General features: G+C 42.5%; 1 protein-coding gene across 1 annotated transcript in view; it reads left to right on the top strand.

Moving 5' to 3' along the window:
* Positions 1-22,598, top strand: part of KIAA0319 (KIAA0319 ortholog) — a 42,090-nt gene that overhangs the window by 5,693 nt on the left and 13,799 nt on the right. Inside the window, exons 2-13 of the mRNA XM_068169142.1 lie at positions 4,115-4,276; positions 4,827-5,596; positions 7,248-7,431; positions 9,441-9,545; positions 10,161-10,258; positions 10,637-10,724; positions 11,214-11,306; positions 12,388-12,520; positions 14,330-14,558; positions 16,550-16,673; positions 19,474-19,606; positions 20,494-20,642. Coding sequence (XP_068025243.1) covers positions 4,228-4,276; positions 4,827-5,596; positions 7,248-7,431; positions 9,441-9,545; positions 10,161-10,258; positions 10,637-10,724; positions 11,214-11,306; positions 12,388-12,520; positions 14,330-14,558; positions 16,550-16,673; positions 19,474-19,606; positions 20,494-20,642 — 2,155 coding nt within the window. The 5' untranslated portion in view covers positions 4,115-4,227. The remainder of the gene's footprint in view (positions 1-4,114; positions 4,277-4,826; positions 5,597-7,247; positions 7,432-9,440; positions 9,546-10,160; positions 10,259-10,636; positions 10,725-11,213; positions 11,307-12,387; positions 12,521-14,329; positions 14,559-16,549; positions 16,674-19,473; positions 19,607-20,493; positions 20,643-22,598) is intronic.

Below are 22,598 nucleotides of genomic sequence, written 5' to 3'. Positions count from 1 at the left end.
GTATTAATGCAGGTACAATAGCTGATGAAATGACTAATTTGAATTCTTCTTCTTTTTTTTTTTTTTTTGTTTAAATCATGGCTGCCATTCCTCACCTAGATGACAGTACAAGTCAGGCATGAGCCAAGACATTCCAAAGCCAAGTCAGACAGAGACAAGAAATTCTGAAGTCATTACCAGCAATGCTGTCTGCTTGTACTTGTTACAAAAACATAACAGGCTTTGTGATTTCAGTGTAGGATAGAGGTTCATCTAGAAAATTAATCTTGCAGCCTTACTTGTTTTTAACTACTAGAATCTCCTGTCTGGCCACCTTCTTAAATCTTGATGTCTCCTGTGTTTGTGTGATGAAACTTGCACTTGTGGGGAACCATATGGTATCATGCAGCGTACACTGCAGTGGTGTTGGTAATTAAATTCTCATCAGTGGATCAGAAGCTGTGCACTGAATTGTGACTGCTTGTGCTTAGTTTCTGAGCCTGAGCCTAATACAAGGAAATACAAGCTATTTTTGCAGTGAATGGGCTTTTGTTATGTGGAAATTATACATCAATAGGTATATAGCAACTTAGAAGCATGGGAGGACACAGTTCTGCTTTTGTGTACTAGCTGTATGCTTACATGGTGTGTCCTGTAAGGATTCGGTGAACATAGAATCATAGAATCAATAAGGTTGGAAAAGACCTCAGAGATCATCAAGTCCAACCTGTCACCCAACACCTCATGATTAACTAAACCATGGCTTCGAGTGCCATGTCCAATCCTTTTTTGAACACCTCCAGGGACGGTGACTCCCCCACCTCCCTGGGCAGTCCATTCCAATGGCCAGTTACTCTTTCTGGGAAGAACTCTCTGCTCACCTCCAGCCTAAACTTCCCCTGGCATAGCTTGAGACTGTGTCCTCTTGTTCTGGTGGTGGTTGTCTGGCAGAAGAGACCAACCCCCCTCCTGGCTACACCTCCCTTCAGGGAGTTGTAGAGAGCAATAAGGTCTCCCCTGAGCCTCTTCTCCAGGCTAAGCAATCCCAGCTCCCTCAGCCCCTCCTCCTAGGGCTTGTGCTCAAGACCTCTGCCAAGCCTTGTTGCCCTTCTCTGGACACATTCAAGAGTCTCAATATCCTTCTTAAACTGAGGGCCCCAGAACTGGACACAGCACTCAAGGTGTGGCCTAACCAGTACTGAGTACAGGGGCACAAGGGGGATTAAGGGACAGGAACATCTGTCTGGTGAGGAAAGGCTGAGAGCCCAGGGGCTGGTTAGTCTGGAGAGGAAAAGACTGAGAGGGCATCTGATCACAGTCTATCAATATCTGAAGGTTGGGTGTCACAAAGAAAGGGCCAGACTCTTTTCACTGGTGCCCAGTGATAGGCCAAGGTGCAATGGACATCATGCTTGCAGTCCAAACTTTGGCATTTTGCAGTTTCAGTAACTTATTTTTTTAATATAAACAACAAATAAACCCACAGCTGTTTGCTACAAGTATTTGTGTTCCTGAATTCAGGAGAAGTAATGCTGCAAAAATCAAGATGATTTGTGTGATGTCTTAGTGTTGCTGGAAGTAATTACGTGTACTCCTCAGTCAACTCTTTGGTAGAATAAAGAAGCTGCTATTTGTCTCCTTGTAGTGGCAAAGAGTAGTAGGTTTGGCCTTGTGGAGGAAAAAGGCCTAACAAATAAATAAAACTATTTTTCTGGCCCTCATATCAGGGTTAATTCTGACCTTGTGATACTCTGCTGCTGAGCTTGGTGTATTTTTCATTGGGCTAACTAGCTGAAAGACCCTCTTAGGCACCTGGTCCATTTAGTGCTTTTGGAATGACTGAAGGTTAAAGCAAATGCACAGTGTCTCAGGAACCTTGAGTTTTAGCAATAAGCTCTTCTGCAAGTCACAGTTTTTGGTGGCTACCAAATTTGGCAAATGTAGACAGATTTCCATAGAAATAATAAAAAGACTGTGTGAAATTATGTTCTTACTGCAATAATACCTTCCCTTCTTCTCAGTCTGCTGAGGTATTTGAGGTGTTGTTTGAGGTTGTCCATTCTATCTGTTTCTCTGTTCTTATTCTCAAAAGCAACAGAAGCTATCCCAGAAGGTGAAGTTTATAAATTGTTTGTCATGTTCATAATCACTTTCAGTAATGTATTAGAATAAGTGTGCAGATGATCAGCATGGGCAGGTATATGCTAGTGGGTTCAGCTGTGAAGGCTTAAGATACTGTTTTCAACTGGAGATCACTGCCTTCATAACTGAGAACCAAGATAGATTCACCAAGGGAAGGTCATGCTTGACCAGCTTCTTGTTATTTCAGTATGGAAGTCTGACTTGGTAGATGAGGGGTGAGGAGTTACAACCCCTACCATCCTATGATCCTGTGACACTACCCAGTTTGTGCAGCGATCGAGGGTGTTTCAGGGGCCTGAGTCAGAGCTGGGGCCTGTTCATCTAGTGGTGTTGCTCCTGTAAGCATGGTAGTTGAGATGCCAGGGGTATGAAGCTGGCCTTTTCCCCTGCTTGTGATGCCCCCACTGGCCTGAACTGGTCTGACAGGAGCCTGTGGTTGGCTTCTGCAGCTCTTTGTGATGTTACAGGTGACCATGTTGGTGATAAGTCTTGGGCAGGAGCCATCTTTGCACAGCAGTTTAGCCTATTTCATGGGAATGGGTGGCAGGTAGGGCAGGAGCAGGCCTTGGCCTGTTCAGCTCCTGGTGAAGTCCCACTTGACTGGGAAGTCAAGTGGGCAGGACTATGCAGCTGAGCTTTGCACCTGCTTGCGGTGTCCCTTATGGCTCTGCCTGAGCCAATCTGAAAGGAGCTTGTGGCTTGCTTCTGCAGCCTTTTGTGCAGTCACGTGGTTGGAGCAGTGGTGTGACTGGCACAGGCAAGGAACCCTCTTTGTGCAGCAGTTTAGGATGTCTCAGGGGCCTGTGTTGGAAGTACGGCAGGAGTATGCCCTGTCCTATGCAGCTCCTGGTGTCATCCCTGTTGGCTTTGTAGTTAGAGGCTGGGAGTAGGCAGGTGACCTTTTGCCCTTCTGTGACTTTACCGATTGCTCTGCCAGAGCTGATCCAGCGCAAGCCAGATAATATAGCTGTCTGATTTGCAAAAGCTGTGCTCAGTCACACCCTACTTTATTCCCTGGGCCTGTTGTCCTTGCTCATTTCCTCTGAGTGTTCTTCTGTTGTAGGGATTTATTGGTCAGTCACAAAAGTACAAGCTGCCAGGCATGGTCTGGATGCTCTTGTGCTGTACGGACATGCCATCCACAAGAGATCCTTCCTCGGAGAGAAGTCCGTCTGCTGAGCAGCTAGGGTTTCTAGTTCTGTTCAGTCAGCCTTAGGAAGAGTAGCATGAGTAAGCAACTACCTTCTTCCTTTTGCGAGGGAACAAAGATAGATGGTCTTCCATCATAGAAAACTGCCTGTGTTTTCATTGAGAGAGGTCATTTTTAGTCATGCATTTACTTGGGATCTTTTATGTGGTGGGAGTTGTGTGATTGGTTAAACAAGTTTTTTCCTTGCATAAGTATAATGTTGCTTGGAACTACCTGTTCTTTAGTAGACCTATTTGTTGCTTAGGCTGCTTTATTTGGAGAATTCAGTATCCTGGCAATTCAGGATACTAAGTCTCCCTTCAGAAGCGCCTGCTTGCATTACCTTGATGGCTGGGAGAGAATAGCTTGAGGGCTGTCTAAAGAGCTGACTTAACACCTCATGGATTTTAGCACAGACTAAAGGGTGTGGTGTAATAGTGGCCCTAGCAGTTAGATAATAGTTGGACCTGTTGATCTTAAAGGTCTTTTCCAACCATGGTGATTTTGTAATACTGGCTGTGATTCCTCAGTTAAAGATACCTGCTAGTTTCTGTTTAAAGTCAGAGCTAACCCAGGGTCCTGCAGATTTGTGGAATTTGAGGTAAGAAGACCAATTTCTGCATCTCCAGAGAATGAGATTTCCAGGTAGGTAATGTGTTCTGTGTCTTCAGCTTGCCTAATGTCATCCATCAAGAAGCCAGAAAGTAACAATAAAGCCTGCATTTAAGCTGTCTATGGAATCTATTGTGACATTCTAATGAATGCTTAGAGCTGATCAATTTTTTCCTGTGCTGTTTGTTGCAGTGCTTTGTGGCCACAGCAGGATACTAAACAATATTAGAGGAAACCAACTTAAGACCTGTAATTTCCATAGAGCTGGTTGGAGAAGCAGTTGTCCACTGCCTTCCTGTTGCAGCATGGCATTTGAACTTGATGTTCTCTGCCTGGTACTATGGGCAATAACAGGTAGGAATTTGTTTCTTGTGTGTCCAAGTCACACAGAGTGAAACAAGTGCCCCTGGAGTGTGTATGCAGGTGCAAATGAAATATAAAGCAAGTGGACTCGATGATCCTCGAGGTCCTTTCCAACCTAAGTTATACTGTGATACTGTGATCTTGAGACTTCTGTTTTAAAAACTTGTTTTGCTCGCTGTGCTATGGGGGTGATGGAGGTACCTCTCTATCTTTTTGTGTTCCCTCCTTTGTTCTTAAGTACTGGCAATTCACTTTCATCTCTCTGTGTTTCTATTGGCAAGGGAGTAAGAGGTACTTTGCAAAACCTATCAAGATCCTGCACTGAAAAATCCTCCCAGGTACAAACACTTCTGCAAAGGGACATGCTGAAAAAGAATTTCAAAAGTAGTGGAGTTGTTAGTGAAAGGAAATGAGCTTCTTGAAGCAGGGTACCAACTCTCTTTATCTTGGTCTCCTGTGATGAGCCATTTTTGGTCACTGTAAACTATATCATGGCTTGGTTGTAGTGTGTTGTGTCTTACATCCAGTGGTGTTGTTTCAGGTTTCAGTTGTGAGCAGTGCAGAGAAGGAGCCACGTACTCAGGTGCTGTAATCTCACCCAACTTAGAAACCACTAAAATCGTGCGAGTTCCTCACGCTGTGTCGCTGTCCGACTGCATCGCCGCGTGTTGTGACCTCTCTGCTTGTGACTTGTCCTGGATGTTTGAACGACGCTGTTACATCGTCAACTGCCAGCGCAAAGAGAACTGTGAACCTAAAAAAATTGACACTGTAAAGTCCTACCTTACTTTTGTGCTGAGGCCTTCTCAGAGGCCAGCCTCATTACTGGGATTTGGGCAAGTGATCCCAAGCATGGTTCACTCTGTGGGGCTCCAGATTGAGCCATCTGAGGTAAGTAGCCTGAAGGAGCTGTCTCTGCTCGGCAAAGATCCTAGCCTTGAGGAGATACCTGAATATATTGATGATTATAAAGAGTTGGAGCAGGACCCCTTTCAGGTGAACATCAAACATGGGCAGAAAGAGAGCACAGATTATGCCGAGTGGGGCCTGATGGTGGCAGGTGACAACGGCTTTAACTCTTCCATGGGTGATGATAGAGAAAACCAGGAAGACTTTGCTGCAAAGAAAGGGGCTGCTGAGAAGGTGGAAAGACTTCTGAATAAAACCATCTCTGAGCTGAACTCTGTGACTGAGCACTCCGTAGAGAGGTTGTCATCCCTCCCAGAGATTACACCATTCCCTGGGAAGACATTTGAAAGTGAAGCCGCTGTTCAACTGCTTGCACAACCTGCTGATGCTTTGCCAAAAGAGGTATGTTTGCCCTTCAGGAAGCAGGCAGAGTATGGTCAGCCACCTTGTAATTATTTTGGTTTTCAGATCAGATTAGGTTGTTGCTTTGGAATGTAACCTTAACACTCAAATAACATACAGTCCTGCTACAGTGTTAGGAAAGGCTGAAGGGGAGAGGATTGTTTTAATAGCCAGATGAATTGCTAAAGAACTCTTTTCTATCAGGTAATAAGGAGCAGAGCTCCTTTTGGGACACTGTGGAGTTTCCTTAGAGGCGTATAGATAAATGGACTTGGACCTGGTGTTAATAGTGTTACAATATTTCCTTCTGACCTCTGGGGACTCATTAGAAGTTAATGGAAGTTCCTCCTTATGTCTAACCTAAATCTACCCTGCTTCAGTTTAAAACCATTGCTGCTCATCCTATCACAAGCCCTTTTAAACAGTCCTTCCCCAGCTTTCCTGTAAGTCCCTTTCAGGTACTGAAATGTAGCTATAAGGTATCCCCAGAGCCTTCTCTTCTGCAGGCTGAACAACCTCAATGCTTTCAGCCTCTCTTCATCAGATTGGTGCTCCAACCCTCTGATAATCTTTGTGGCCCTCCTCTGGACCTGCTTCAGCAGGTCTATGTCCCCCTTGTGTTGGCAGTCTCCTAGATGGGCCCAGTACTGAGTAGAGAGATTTAAGGTGTTTTAGTAGTGATGAGGAAATAAGAAAACATGAGCAAGTTCTGGTCTGAGCAGATGTAATAAAACACAGCAATTCTGTTATGCTCATGTGTGTACAGCATGAAGGCAGTAATACTCATCACACAGACTGTCACTGGCTTTTAAAGGTATATTTAAACCTTCACACTGTTCTTTATTGGGTTTGGGAACTGATGGTTTTAGTTGTATTCCAGGTTACCTCATTCTGATAACCGTAGCTCACACCCTTTTGCATCTGAAACTTCAAAAATGATTAGCATTTCTTACAAAACCAACCACCACCAACAAAACCCAAAACCAAACAGTCTTTCCTTGACAGATATTCTGTATATGAATAAAATCTCTTAGTAGCAAGTAAGGCCTCACTTGGAGTACAGTGTCCACCTATGGGACCCCCAACACAAGGAAGACATAGACTTGCTGGAGTGAGTCCAGAGGAGTGCCACAAGGATGATAGGAGGTCTGGAGCACCTCTCCTATGAAGACAGGTGGAAAGGATTGAGATTGTCCAGCCTAGAGAAGAGAAGGCACCAGGAAGACCTTATAACTACATTTTAATATCAGAAATGGACCTAGAGAAAAGCTGGGGAAGGACTGTTTAGAATGGCTTGTAATGATATGATGAGAGGCAATGGTTTTAAACTAGAGCCGGGTAGATGGAGGTTAGACACAAGAAGTTCTTTACAGTGAGATGGGTGTGGTTGAAGCTGTGTTCCTGGAGACATTCAATATCAGACTTGATGAGTCCCTGGGCAACCTGATCTAGGAGGAGGCTCCCATGTCCACTGCAGGGGAGGTTGGACAAGATGACCTTTGATGGTCCCTTCCAAACCAGCGCAGTCTGTGGATCTGTGAAGTCAGTGGGTTCACCCTACGTGCTATTTAAAAGCCAGCATCCTTCTAAATCTAGAAATGTGAAAAATGGTTCACTTGTGTCAACTCTTTCCCTATAATTGATTTTTCAGGCTGCTACACCTTCCCCTTCTGCAGGCAAACTGGATTTCTCCCCAGGTGTGTCAGAGAAAACCCAGACTCCCACTATGGCCCCTGAGAATGCCACTGAAGGTGGGATCACGCTGCTTCCCACTAGTACTGTGCCATCTGAGCTCATACAGCAATTCACAGCACCCACTGCTGCTGCTAAAGCAGGTAATGCTTCAACATAGCCAGAGATCTGATGGGTTACCTGCAGGTTGGATAGCAGGTAGGGATATCAAGCTTCCAGTCTGTGTTGTTAGTTATGAATTTACTCTTTATCCAGATGTAACATCATTCTTCTTGAAGTCTGGAGACCTACAGTAACAGTGCAAACTCCAAAACCCTTAGCCAGTTACTTTAGAGGCAAAACTCTGACCAAATCCATCATTAATGGGAAACTATAACTCAAAACAAATACAGTAAAGTAAAAAGCAGAGATTAAGAGCCTTTTAAAAAATGGGTTGATTTTAATACTTGGTTGGAAATACCAGAAGTTTTTATTTTGAAGATGACATGTTCAACCATGATGTCCTCTGCAGTTGTGTTAAATTCCGTGTGTATGTTAGAGTATCTCCTTTCTTCTGCTAGGTTTCTCATCATCTTGTGCACCCTGACAAAGTGTTGGAAGGGCCACAAAATGCAGAGAAGCACAAGTCTGCACTCCTGATATACTGAGGGATATGGAGAGCTAAAACTCTTGCTCCTGGCAGACCAAATCTGTTTTGGGACATTCTTGGCATCCTCTGCTAAGCTGCAGACAGGATAGCAGTGGGAGGTATCAGGAGAGATGAGCTGCAAGAGATCCCTCTCTAAGGCAATGGGTCATCATTACCACTGAATGCTGACTAGGCAGCTCCTCCTCCTCCTTCACAGGAGGAGGTTGAAGAGGCCTCAAAACGGGTCTTGGAAGAAGCTGAAGGGAAGTTTGTTCTGAATTCACTGTAAATACTGCTTTATGCAAGGATGTTTGTGTATTCTCAGCCCTGCTGGCTTAGAAGTCTTGAAGACAGTCCCTCTTTCTCTCATTTAGTCATCACCCTCATCTAGCTATTTTGTTCTCATCTCCTGTGGAGGTCAAGCTACAAACTTCCAGTGGTGCCTGGAGTAACTCCCATGAGCAATTATTGAGCCTTGGATGCATTTAAGTATCAGTGACAGGAAGTGTGCTCTCAATGTGCTTCCACACATTGTCCACTTTTAGACCTGTCAGTTGCCACTGCTGAGCAGCATCTTGCTAATCTATTCAGAGTTTAAGCTGGATGTTTAGATGCTAGTCAGTGTTGCTTTTGGAGAACCTTTGCTCTGTAGGGTCCTAATATCAAGAGAAATACACTTAAAACCTTTTAAATACAGATCTAATGGGAACCTTTCCTGAAGCTACTGCTGGAGACTGGATTTGTGAACTTTGGCATTTTTGGAAAAGGATTTTTCACAGAAGAGGAATGGGAGGGTGTTGCTGGGTGGTGAACAAATTGAATGCTCAGCTCTGCTGAGAATAGCCTCATATACCTTTCATGTATCCAAATGGAATTTTTGAAAGGGGTGCTGGGCTGGGCATTGAGATTTGTCTCACAAGAGCCACACAGACATAGAAATCGTGCTTCTTGGTGAAAGAAGGCCTGATATCAGAGCTCTGGTATAGACTATGTTGCTTCAATGAGGTTTGTTCTGGTGCAGATGGCTTGGTTTTGTCTTCTGTAATTGTGTATTTTTCAGTTCCTGCACTTCCATTCAGCTACTGAGAAAAGTGTGTAATTTTTTTTATGTGGAGCCACGTTACTTGTAATATACAGGGATAATCAGAATGCTTTTCTCTTTAGGAGGAGACTTGGTGGGGTGCTTGGTGCCATGGTTTAGTTGATTAGATGGTGTTGGATGATGGGTTGGAGACGATGACCTTGAAGGTCTCTTCCAACCTGGCTTATTCCATTCCATTCCTTTCTATAAGTCAGGGAAATAATATTTGGAGAAGAAGAAAATTTTGGTTGGGTAAAAAGTGAAGGAACAATAGTCACAATTGTAATAGTTTATTATTTGGTTATATATTGAGGAATCAATTTTTGTTATTTATCTACTGCAGGGTGTTTATCAGATTTTACTTAATCCATTACAAATATCTGAAGATAATAAATGTCTATCCATCCCATCTGTTAAAACATAGTGTATGTATTCTGTCGTAGATACAGTGAAAGAACTTGTTGTGTCTGCTGGAGATAACATACAAGTGATGCTACCCAAAAATGAAGTTGAACTGAATGCCTTTGTTGTCCCACCACCACCTACAGGTGAGTTGAATGGCCTTAGCATGCAAGAAGATGTACACACTACCAGCCTTCAAATGCAGACAAGCCCTGGGTTATGTGAACATCTGTACCTTAGTCATTCTCATCTCCTCCTCCTACCTTTTTTGTAGCTCCATCTGCAGAGCAGACTTCCTCCTTTGTATTTTAAAGATTGAAATATTTTTAAGTGACTGTTTTTTTTCAGAACCTGAATTTATTAGCCAGATGGTTCAATAGAAAGCTTATCATTTCTCTGGGTTTTCTTCTAGTGGGAAAAGTAGGTCTTGAATGCAGCATTTACCTTAAAGCTACTGGCTTCTGAACTACAGCAGCAAAGAATACATGTTTCATAGGTTGCTCTGCAAAACACATCCATTTGTGTGATTCTGTTTTTTGTGAAGAACCTTATGGTTGGTGAAGTCCACAACATCCTTGCTGCTTTACCAAGTGGAAGTTCAATGTGTGTTCATACTGCTTCATTTTGCAGGCTTAAACGGTAGCAGTCATGATTTCTTACTGTAGTATTTTATCTGACAAATGGTGAACTTGATTTGTCTGTTTCCTGGGCTTACCTTGAAGGCAAAGCTGATTACTCTTATGCTGTGTTACTGCTCTTAGAAACAGCCTACACTTACGAATGGAGCTTAATCAGTCACCCTGCTGACTATGGTGGTGAAATGGAGCGCAGGCACAGCCAGACCTTGAAGCTCTCTCATGTAAGTGAGCTCATTGCATTTCTGTGGTCCTTTCACAGGATTCTAATCTGTGGGGATGAGCACACTGATTCAAAGAGTTTGAAAGACTGAGTCTCTTTTTTTTCCTGTATCATTAAATATTTGCTATATTAGAAGTGTCTTTTTTAGGTAATCTAATAATTTTCCAAGACAGAGTGAAAATTCCTCCGTGTTTGCTTTGTATTCCTCACTTTTGTGCAGTGATTACTAGCCTTTCATGTATGTATTCATAAAAGGAGTTCTTTGTTTAAGATATCCATCTTTTTTCCCTCTTTATAGTATGATTGGCAGATTTATGCATGCTGCTTTTGTACAACTTGTCATGTAACCCGATTTTCTTTTTGTGTGTGTTTGTCTCAGTTATCAGTGGGACTTTATGCCTTCAAAGTGACAGTTTCTGGTGAAAATGCCTTTGGTGAAGGTTTTGTAAATGTCACAGTCAAACCAGGTAAATTAGTTGGCCAAAATACTGAAATTAATTTCTTTAATTCCAGGAGTTGCTTATCTAACAGTCTGTCTGTTACTGTCTGTCAAGGGCATCCAGTCATGTAGAGATGTGTCATATTTCAGTGCCTGGAAAACATTAAAAGGTGATCACAGTGTTAGGTGCTCTAGGATATTGTACCTCCTCAGGCAAGGCCTTGCAACCTTTTATGTTCTCCTTCTCCCCTGGGATCAATTAGGTGTTGAACTGGCCCTACCTGCAAGTTACAGTGCACACATCTGATCTAAATTGCACCAGCTAGAAGTGACTACATTGAGAGACTGATGCATCAGTGCACTGTCCAAAGAGGACAGCAGGTGATGCGAAGCTGTCAATCATAGATTTAAATCACTGAGGATGTTGATCTGTAGAGTGAACAGGTTTCTTTTGCCTGGGGTTTCACAACCTTTTTTTTTTTACCTCTTTTTTTTTTTTCCCCTGTCTTTCTCATAGCAATCAGAGTTAACCAGCCACCTGTTGCCATTGCTTCACCCAAAGCACAAGAGATTTCTTTGCCTACAACTTCTACCTTCATTGATGGCAGTCGTATGTACCGAACCATTCTGTGTTTATAGCCTGTATTTGTAGTATACAGTTTCAATGTCATTGTTGTTTGCCAATTACAAGTAAAATTCCTTATCACTCTGCTTAGGAGTTCATAGTATCAGTCAGGGTTGGAAGGGACCACAAGGATCATCTAGTTCCAACCCCCCTGCCATGGGCAGGGACACCCCACACTAGATCAGGCTGGACAGAGCCTCGTCCAGCCTGCTCTTAAACACCTCCAGGGATGGGGCCTCAACCACCTCCCTGGACAACCCATTCCAGGGCTTCACCACTCTCATGGTGAAGAACCTCCTCCTCACGTCCAGCCTGAATCTCCCCACTTCCAACTTCATTCCATTCCCCCTAGTCCTATCACTACCTGAGATCCTGAGATGTCCCTCCCCAGCCTTCTTGTAGGCCCCCTTCAGATACTGGAAGGCCACAATTAGGTCACCTTGGAGCCTTCTCTTCTGCAGACTGAACAGCCCCAACTCCTTCAGTCTGTCCTCATAGTAGAGGTGCTTCAGCCCTCTGAGCATCCTCCTGGCCCTTCTCTGGACACCTTCCAGCACATCCATATCCTTCTTGTAAGAGGGGCTCCTGTTTGGGGTGATTTGAGTCCAGTTATAAATTATTTGAATAAAGTGATAAAATGTAACCTTCTACTTGGGGACTGAGATGGAGTGTGTTAGAGGCTGCTGCATCCAAAAAGCTGCTACTCTTAAAACTTCTTCCTGTCCTTTCCAAAAGACTTCTGGTGCCAGAACAGCTTGGGCCATGATAGAGAGCTGTCACATAGGTATGATGAGATGTCGTAATTAGATTCATAATTACTGAGAATGTGCAGAGCTGGATATTGGGTTTTATTTGTGTGTATGTGAAGAAATTTTTTTTGTCAAAATAAACCATACCAAATGTAATTTGGAATCTGTGGTTTCACACCTGTGGTGCATGAACCATGTTTGAGTATGCTTGAAAAGATAATTGAAAGCAGTTAGGCATTAGTGCGTGAAAGACTTTAGTAGGATTAATTCCAGAAATTGCTACAAGAAGCTAATGTGTTCTTCTTTACTGAATGTAGAAAGTATAGATGATATGAAGATAGTGAGCTACCACTGGGAGGAAATTAAAGGTCCTTTGAGGGAGCAGAAGGCATCTGCTGACACAGCTGTCCTGCACTTGTCTAACCTTGTTCCTGGAAACTACACTTTCAGGTACCTGCACAGAAGCTTTCCTTTGGGGTTTTAACTGTTTCTGTGATGTCAGCTAAATGCTTTTTTCTCTTCATGCTCACATGTACCTCCTCAAACGAAAACCCACTTTTTGTCTTGCATTCTGTTACTCTTCATTTTGCACAGTGGAGAGACATATGGAGGTGTTTATTAATAAATGGATGCAGTGATTCTGTGATAGGGTGTAGTGATGTTTTACAGCACAAAGATATGCAAAACAAGATAGCAGTAATTAAATGCCTCCCACTCCCAGCAGTAGCTGTGACAGAACTTTTATTTTTGACTTTATTTTTTTCCATCTTTGAAGCTGGCAAGAGCCCTGATGTGAAAGTCTGCAGTCAGGCTGTGAAAGTCATCCCCTGAAGAGTGGTGGCAGACAGAACAGTATTGGGAGACTGATCTTTGCAAGGCATTGTTGTGTGCTGATTTTAATGAGTCATTCTGTTCTTCACATAATCTTTTGCCTTGCTGCTATTTTGCCATGTTTATGCATTGCTGAGGCCAGAGGGAGAAGCTAGTAGCTTCCCCTGGTCTTTGACCAAGGGAGTGCTTGTGCTGTTTATTATTTGTAAATAGTGTAAATAAACCTTTATTAGAATAACCTTTATTAGAATAAACCAAACCAGGTTGGAAGAGACCTTCAAGATCATCATGTCCAACCCATCAACCAATCCAACCCACCCAAACAGCTAACCCATGGCAAATACTGTGTATTTTCTACATATTCATTGCATTTCATTGTAGATTGTACTTTTGCTTGTAAATACAGCTTTCATTTACTTCCAGCTGAGCTGGTCTGGCAAAATTTAATGTTGGGGGGGGGGAATAGAATAGAATGCGATTAACCAGGTTGGAAAAGACCTTTGAGATCGTGGAGTCCAACCTATCATCCAACACTAATCAACTAACCTGTGGCACCAAGCACCCCATCCAGGCTCTTCCTAAACACCTCCAGTGATGGTGACTCCACCACCTCCCTGGGCAGCCCATTCCAAGCCCAGCCCACCACCCAGATACATGCAGTTTTCATGAGAGGTGAATTTGGAATGTCGTCGGTTAGCTCATTGTGGAGGACAGGCTTTCATCATTTTTCGCTGTCGGCAGCAGTCTCATTTTAGGACAATGTAGCCTTGTGTTCCTGAGAGGCAGTAGTGGTTTGGATTTTCCCAAAACTTGTACATTTTGGGTTTTGTGACTTGACATCTTCAAAAATCTTTGCTGATAATTCAGCTCAATTTTAAAATTAGCAATTGTGTGCTACAAGGAAGTTGGGAACTATGTCTGTGCTAGAAGCAGAGCTTCTGGGCATCTGGGGTAGTTTTGGATGTGGATGTAGAATAGAATAGAATAAACCAGGTTGGAAGAGACCTTCAAGATCATCACGTCCAACCCATCATCCAACACTACCTAATCAACTAAACCATGCAACCAAGCACCCCATCAAGGCTCCTTCTAAACACCTCCAATGATGGTGACTCCACCACCTCCCCAGGCAGCACATTCCAGTGGCTGTTCCACTATGATGAATGCAATCCCTCTGTTTTTACTGAGCAATTTACAGTTGAAATTACTGAAGTTACCATTGACTGCAGGAAAAGAGTTTTATCTGTGATCCAGAATAGCTAGGCTCTTCTTACATGTTTCCTACCTTAGTTGAGGCATACCTATTTCTGAGGAAAAAAGTCATATAATCTAGTCAGTGGTGCTGGTGCCAGCAAATTTAACCTTTGAATGTAGGACTTGGAAGAAGTTCATCTTAACATATTTCCAATATTATTTTTCCTTTTGAAGACTCACAGTGATTGACTCAGATGGAGCAGCCAATTCCACCATTGCATCTCTGACTGTCAACAAACCAGTGGACTACCCACCTATTGCTAATGCAGGACCTAATCAAGCAGTCACCTTGCCCCAGAACTTCATCACCCTGAACGGAAATCAGAGCAGTGATGACCATGAAATTGTCAGCTATGAGTGGTCACTCAGTCCTAAAAGCAAAGGCAAGGTTGTAGCAATGCAGGTATGTCCATTTCTCCTTCCAGAGGATTGGAAAGCTCTTTGATCTTTGCCTCTAACATGAGCAAAGACATACCAAAGTAACTACTGTTACTCTTTTCTATTAGTGGTTTTAGGGTTTTTTGTTCCTCTCTGATGCATTCCACTCTTACTTTAGATACTACTTTTAATTTCTCCTCAATATGTTTTTTCCATTCCATGTGACCGTTTCTGATTTGTGCTGTTTTTTGCTTCCCAGTAAATTGTAAAGACTTAGCTTTTACAATGTCTGTCCTTGGACTGTAGAGCCTGCTACACAGGTTTTCACCTTCTGACATGTTGAATGCTTTTTGGGAGTGCATAGGGGTAGTGAGGATTTTCCTGTAAGGTATTCTCTCAGAGAAAGTAGGACTCAAACAGAAACTTACTTTTTTGAGTCAAAAGATGACAGGACTTTTGCAAGTGTTATACAACCATACTCTGTGGTGAAATCACTGTGCTCATCAAAACACAGGTTTGCTATGAAGGCTAACTGAATTTATTTTCTCATTTTCATGGCTTTGGGCTTTTGTTCTGGTTTTGGTTTGTTTGTCTTTTATAGCTGACAAAATCTAAAAGAAATTCATCACACTCTACACTCATTAATTTAGAGGTTCTTGTAGCTCTGGGGGCAGTTGAGGTAGTGAATGTAATGAAGCCAGCTGAAACTTAGAAGCTATCTTTTATAAGAAACCTGATTTCTGCTATATTGCAAATGCTTTAGACTTTCAGAGTTGTAGAGATCACTTTCTGTTCAGGGAAGTAGTAATACACTGATGCAAGCATATGTTGTAGAGACTTACAAAACAATTGAGGGGTTTAGAGCAGAAGGCTTATTTCTGTTCATGTACCAAGACAAAACACTTTCCAAAAAGCATTTGTGCAACCTGAACCTGTAGTTCTCAAGAGATGTTCAAACTTAAAGCAACCTTCCTGAATGGAGGGAACAACTGCTTGAGGTTTCTAATGGATTCTTGAGTATTTAATGTGGAAATACAAGAGCAATTAAGAGTTTCTTTTCAAATGTCTAGTAATCTTCCTCATGTCCCTGAAGCTGAGGATTCTGGCCTCAGGTGTGTTATGTGGTATCCATGGTTAGAGTGCACTTCAACAAGTACCTTGCTGGTTAGTAAATCATTTATCAAGTTCCTTAGTTGTCATCATCATCTTTATTGCAAAAAAATAAAAGAACAACCTAATTGTATTGTGATTTATTATTCCTCATCTGAGAGATGCCACAAATATTCATTTCATTAGGAAAAGGCTGGGCCCAGCCACTTAGGAGCTTATAGAGATGTCAACTAATACTGCTGGAAGAGTATAACTCTGCTGGACAGAGTTACCTTGTTGAATGTGTTTTTTTTCCATAAGCCTATCTGTTTGGGATCAAGTCAAGCTTAGTTTTGTGTTTAACAACTTTTATGCAAGTTAAAGAATGTCGTGAAGTTTGTTTCTAAAATATCCCTAAGGAAATGGAATAAACTGCATTCATTTCCATCAGTGTTTAATTTTCTGGTTATGAAAGTTAATGTCCTATGCATTTCAGATTTTTTTGGGTTCAGAAACAATGCAGCAGTTACACTAAACATAAGAAATGAAGGTTTATTGTCTATGTGTATTTTCTGGATTGGAGATCACAGAATCAACCAGGTTGGAAAAGACCTCAGAGATCATCAAGTCCAACCTATGACCCAACACCACCTGACAACTAAACATAGAATAGAATACATAGAATAAACCAGGTTGGAATAAACCAGGATTGGTAGGGAGATTTGCAATAGCGAATATGTGACATCTGTCTGTGCACCAGTGTAAGTCTCCTCTTTGTCTACAAGGTGCTTCAACTTGCTCAGTACGCTGTACTTATGAATTAAAACACTTTGTATTTTTTTCCTCCACGTTTGTTCTGTAAGACCTTTCGTAATCCATGAGTGGTTTTGTTTCATCTCACGCTCTGTCTTCGTAAATGCCGTGTAGGGAGTGCGGACGCCGTACCTCCAGTTATCTGCAATGCAGGAAGGGGATTACACCTTTCAGCTGACTGTCACAGACTCTGCAAGGCAGCGCTCCACAGCTGAGGTCACGCTGATCGTACAGCCTGGTAAGTCAGCGGCAGGCACGTCTGGGTACCTCAAGGGTGGGCCAGCCTGATGCCTCAGCACTGCCCTTGAATGCCTCAATCTGAATGTCTGGCATCCCTGCATCAGAGACTCTTCCACCTCCATCTTCTGTCAAAGGAAACAGTTAAAACAACTGTAGAATTGTGGAAAGCTCAGGTGGTCATCCTGAGGGCTCACACTGGCTTGATTGTGTAGGCAACCTTCAGAGAGGTGTATTTGAGTGTACTTCTCAAAGCTAAAATGTAGTTCTTGAGTTTGATATCCTGCAAAGTCTATTTTGGACAACTGTTCAAAGCATCAGTCAGTGCTTTGCTCAGTTCTCTTACTGTTTTGCAGCTCTTCAAGAGTCGTTGTGAGGTTTAAATTCTCACTAGAACTGCATTGCACTTTCTAGGGAAAAGTGTCAAGCGGGGGATTTTCAAAAGCTGTATCTTTCAGACATTTGTATAGATGTGGGAGCTGAGTGAACAAGTCCAGGTGTCATGAGATTGGTTTTTGTTTTATTTTATTTGGTTTGGTTTTTTAGTTTGTTTGACTGGGGTTTTTTGGTAATGTGTTGGCCTATTACATCAAAACTGGCTTTTTCTGCCTCTCTGAAAGTCTCTCATTCCACCACATGGCAGTGTTTTATCTTCCTGTTGTTGCTTATTACATATCTTTTTGTAGATGACCCCTTCTGGGCAAACTTTACAGTGGACATGTACTGTGGGAATCAAGAACATGAATTGAAGTACAGCATGTGGTGTAGTGCCTTTTAAACCCATTCTAATATGGAGCTAGAAAGATGCTATTGCTGAAGTCAGGTCTCAGGGTAAATAAATACCCAGGAAAATGATAGCATTGCCAGTTTCACCATGCCACAAAAGCAGATGTTGAAAATAGAATAAGAGGTTATATGTTTCTGCACTAAATCCTCAAAGGCTCTAAATTTGCATTAACTTAGTGGCATTGTGCTGACCTTGAGCCGCAAAATAACTGGCCCACTGTGGTTTTTATTCCCCATAGTTCTGTTACTCACTAAATCTCAGTAGGATACCTGAACCATTACAGAACAATGTAGTTTGTTCTCTTTTAGAAAAGTGCCTTTTCTGCTTCCATGTATGTTGATAGTAATTAATAATGAGACACATCTCTTAATTGCTTTCCTCCTTTTAATTACTGGTTAATGACCTAATTTTAGTAGACTTCTTTGTTGTGTAACAAAGGTTCTCACCGAGTTGTAATTTCTGTCACTTTGCATGGACAGAATGTCTGCTAACTTGCAATAACTAAAGGTACAGCTCATCCTGGCCCTTCAGTAAAGGGAAGCAGGAGACCTGAGTACAGTGCTGAACAGAATGGAGACTAATGTTTCCTTGTCTTCTTCTCTGCCTTGTCATAGCCACTCAAAAATTCACTGCATTTTTTTCAAATACAATTCAATTCAAATTCAATTCAAATTTCTACCCTTAAAACACAATGATGGGACTAAAAAGTGATGCCTGTGAGCTTTCTAGTGTAGCTGGTTGGATTTTAGTACCTGGAACCATTCCTAATGCTGTATTCAGGGAGGTGGTGGAGTCACCGTCCCTGGAGGCGTTCAAGAGGAGATTGGATGTGGCACTTGGTGCCATGGTCTAGTCATAGGGTCTGTGTTGATAGGTTGGACTCGATGATCCTCGAGGTCCTTTCCAACCTAAGTTATACTGTGATACTGTGATACTGTATTAATCATTCTTCAAGGACAAACAGCCATATTCCTGTGGGTGGTTTTGAAAGGGATGCAGTGATGGAACCAATGGAATACCCTACCCCTCTTGTTATAAAACATTTTATACAATGCATTGAATGTGTTGCAGATTTTCTGGAGCATGACTGTGCCTTCAGGTACAACTGTGAAAAAGGGAAGTACTTGCTGTGATAGTTGGTTTATGGCAGAGTTTGTCTCTCCCACCTAGTATCTTCTGCTGGCTTGTGCACATTTGAGTCAAGATATCAAATCCGCAATGCAGTATTCTGTGTTAAATCTCCCCTCTGATTGGCAGTCCTTGCAAGTGACTGCCTAACAAATATAGACTCAGAGAATCAACAAGGTTGGAAAAGACCTCAGAGATCATCAAGTCCAACCTATCCCCCAGCACAGTGTCACAGTATAACTAAGGTTGGAAGAGACCTCGAGGATCATCAAGTCCAACCTATCAACACAGACCTCATGACTAGACCATGGCACCAAGTGCCACGTCCCATCTCCTCTTGAACACCTCCAGGGACGGCGACTCCACCACCTCCCTGGGCAGCACATTCCATTGACGAACGACTCGCTCGGTGAAGAACTTTCTCCTCACCTCGAGTCTAAACCTCCCCTGGCACAGCTTGAGACTGTGTCCCCTTATTCTGGTGCTGGTTGCCTGGGAGAAGAGGCCAACCCCTTCCTGGCTACAACCACCTTTCAGGTAGTTGTAGAGGGCAAACACCACATGACTAACTAAACCATGGTTTCAAGTGCCACATCCAATCCTTTTTTTAACACCTCCAGGGATGGTGACTTCACTACTTCCCTGGGCAGCCCATTCCAGTGGCCAATTACTCTCTCTGTGAAGAACTTTCTCCTCATGTTGAGCCTAATCTTTCCCTGGCACAGCTTGAGACTGTGTCCTCTTGTTCTGGTGCTGGTTGCCTGGGAGAAGAGACCAACCCCCACCTGTCTACAACCTCCTTTCAGGTAGTTGTAGAGAGCAATAAGATCTCCCCTGAGCCTCCTCTTCTCCAGGCATATCATGTGTTAAATATTGTTTTCTACAGAAAATAACAGTCCTCCAGTAGCAGTGACTGGACCTGACAAGGAATTGACCTTCCCGGTAGAAAGTACTATCCTGGATGGAAGCAAAAGCCAAGATGACCAAGGCATTGTGTTCTATCAGTGGGAAAATGTCAGGTACATAGAGATTTTACTAATCTTCAGTAAAATAGAGAACAAAGAGAAAGCTGATTTGGGTCCCAGCACCCTCTTATGCAATGGTGTTGCTATTCTCACTGTTTGAGAACTTCATTGACGATTTTCTTGTTCAGGTGGTAATAGGATGAGACAGGAGTTTTTAAGTTCAGCTTGGAATGATTAGGCAACCTCTGCCTATGTTTTGCAATGTATCAGTTTGAGCCTTACTGTTAGAAAGGTAAGAGAAAGTTACTGGAATTTCCATGTCTCCTGTTACAAAGCAAGTGAAGTGCTCTCTGTAATGTACAGGGGTTTTCCATCAGTGCTTAGAACTGGGCTTTCTCAGTCCCTTGTTCATTAAATAATAAAGCAAATTGACAAGTTTAGCCTGAGCTTTCAGTAGGAGGTGACTAAAGCACGCTTGAATGGTGATTTGAAAATGTTTTACAAAAGTTTGTATGCTTATGTGCAAAGCAAACTGATACTTAATAGAAGGACGAGGTATTAGCTCATGCAACTGTCATATCCATGGTAGAGGAAACAATTTACTGGCTTCTTGTACACGTTGTCAGTTGCTCTTAGAGCAACAACAGATGCATGCTCCCATGAAATAGCACAACCAAGAGGTTGAACTTCTGGGGTGCATTTTTACTTGTACTAATAACTGGATATGTGATCCTTGGGTGCTTTATGAATTCTTGGTGTGATTTATGAATTCTGTAAACTAAATTCATATCTTATGGGTCTTTAACTATCAGTGCTTGTAATAGTGAACTTAGAGCTTGTAGAAGTAAAATACACATGAAGGCAGATGGCATGAGCAGTGCTGCTGGAAGAAGAATGTAGCTGGCTGTGCAGGATTGTTTTTCTAAGATGTTTCATTTCAGTGGCCCCAGCTCTGTGCAGATGGAAAACAGCGACAAAGCAATAGCGACTGTGACAGGTCTCCAGGTTGGCACCTATCGCTTCAGATTGACCGTGAAAGACCAGCAGGGCTTAAGCAGTGCATCTGTGCTATCGATTACTGTGAAAGAAGGTAAGCCTAGTTGCTACTTCTTGGGATATGGTAGGCAATTTACCAGTTAATTCAGTTACTGACAATGTGAAAGAAACCTGAACAGAAAGGGATAATGAATCTGTTGTTGTATTTCAAGGACACTGAAGAAGTTACTGCTGTTTATTCTAAAGCAGTATCATGAGTGACTAGTAGAATTAATTTTGCATACTTGAAAGCTTGTATGAAGAATGTATGCAGAATCAGTTGTAGTAAAAATACTCTAAAATAGTACTTTTGACCATGATGTCTCTCCTTCATTAAGAGGATGCTTTTATGTTTTGTTCAAAGTGAAGTTTTGAGTAGAAAAGTTCTACTGCAGGTTTTAAGTACCATCCAAGAAACACAGTCTTAGAGTATACCAATTTCCTCTTAAAAAGTTAACACTGAAAGACCTGTAATTATTTTGATATTTAATTTTTTTTTAATCAGCAGTTGCCCTGGTGGGTTTTTTTGGTTTTCTGTTTTGTTCCCTCAGCATGCATGCTTTAGGATAATAGTATGTATTATGTGAGATCATAGAATTACTTATGTTGGGAAAGGCCTGTAAGATCAAGTCCAACCATTAACAGCCCTGCCAAGTTTAGCACTAAACCATGTCCCTAGGCACCACATCTACCTTCAAGGATGGCAACTTTGCCACTTCCCTAGGCAGGAATGCTTCTAATGCTTGCCAACCCTTTCAGTGAAGAAATTTTTCCTCATATTCAATCTAAACATTCCCTGTCGCAACTGGAGACCATTTCCTCTCATCCTATCATTTGTTACTTGTGAGAAGAGACTGACTCCCACCTTGCTACGAGATTCTTTCAGGGAGTTGTAGAAAGCTTCCTCTTCTCCAGGCCCAAACAACCACAATTTCCTTATCCATGCTTCATAAGACCTGTTCTCTAGACCTGTTGTCAATTTAGTTGCTTTTCTGACAGAGGTCTGGTCAGATCCTCCCGACAGATTTTGTAGCTTTTACTTATGTTTCTTGCCATTTGGGTTTTTCCACAGCCAAAAACCCAACAGGACAGATGTAGGTTGCTCCCCTCTCTCCCTTGTGAAGGCAGGGGAGCAAATCAGGAAGTTGCTCTCCCTATATAGAGTCCAGAGAGGAAATGGGAGTGGAATAAATATTACTCATGGACCCTCCCCTGGGGTCAGGTTTCCCACCCTCCTGGGTCCAATTTCCCCACCCACCTTAGGTCCTCCTCCTGCCCATCTGGGGTGTCAGGTTCCCAGCCCCCTCCCCACCCTATCAGGCTTGAACCTACAAGATCATTGCATCCTTGAGTTTGCAGATAGTGATAATTCAACCATCTTTTGCCTCATGTTGTTCCTTAGGGAGTGATTTTAGCAATTTCCCTGGGCCATTGCCTCCTTTTAAAAAAGGTGACACAATACAGTTCAAATCTTGTTTGGTCCAGAGCTTGGCTTTTTGTTACACACTTTGTTTTTTGGGGGAGCAATGCACTCTGGCTCTGCAAGTGTGGTACCTATACCATTTATGAAATGATAGTAGGGTTGCATTAGAGTCTTAGATGTTGAATTTCTTATAAACAGTGCAGCCTTGTTTCTTTTTCATATCTTATCAGTGTGGAACAAATGAATCTTGAAGAAGCAGCTAGGGTCAGTTTTATCCATGTGCATCATTGGTTGGACTGTTCCAGAGTTTAAGTGTTTGGTCAGAAACACATGACAACAGCTCAGCCAAGATGCATCTCTGGACACATTTCTCTCTGGAAGGAGAATGTGTTTGTGGTTATTGCCTGTACTCCCAATGCATGTCTTAATTGCACTGCTAATGGAAAGCAAAAAGCATTTGGGAACTGAGTTTAAGTTTCCTGATTTTACTTTGCCTAAATACAGACAATGTGAAAATACAAGACCTTACACAAGCTTCACTTAAGTAATAAGTGATTCTCAAGACAAAAGGAGCCCAGCAAGTTAATC

This window comes from Melanerpes formicivorus, unplaced genomic scaffold (genome assembly GCF_026170545.1).
Source record: "Melanerpes formicivorus ecotype bairdi unplaced genomic scaffold, bMelFor1.0.p_v2 SCAF_165, whole genome shotgun sequence".
Classification (NCBI taxonomy): Eukaryota; Metazoa; Chordata; class Aves; order Piciformes; family Picidae; genus Melanerpes; species Melanerpes formicivorus.
Note: the sequence above shows the minus strand (reverse complement) of the source record. Positions and strands in the feature narration are given on the sequence as shown.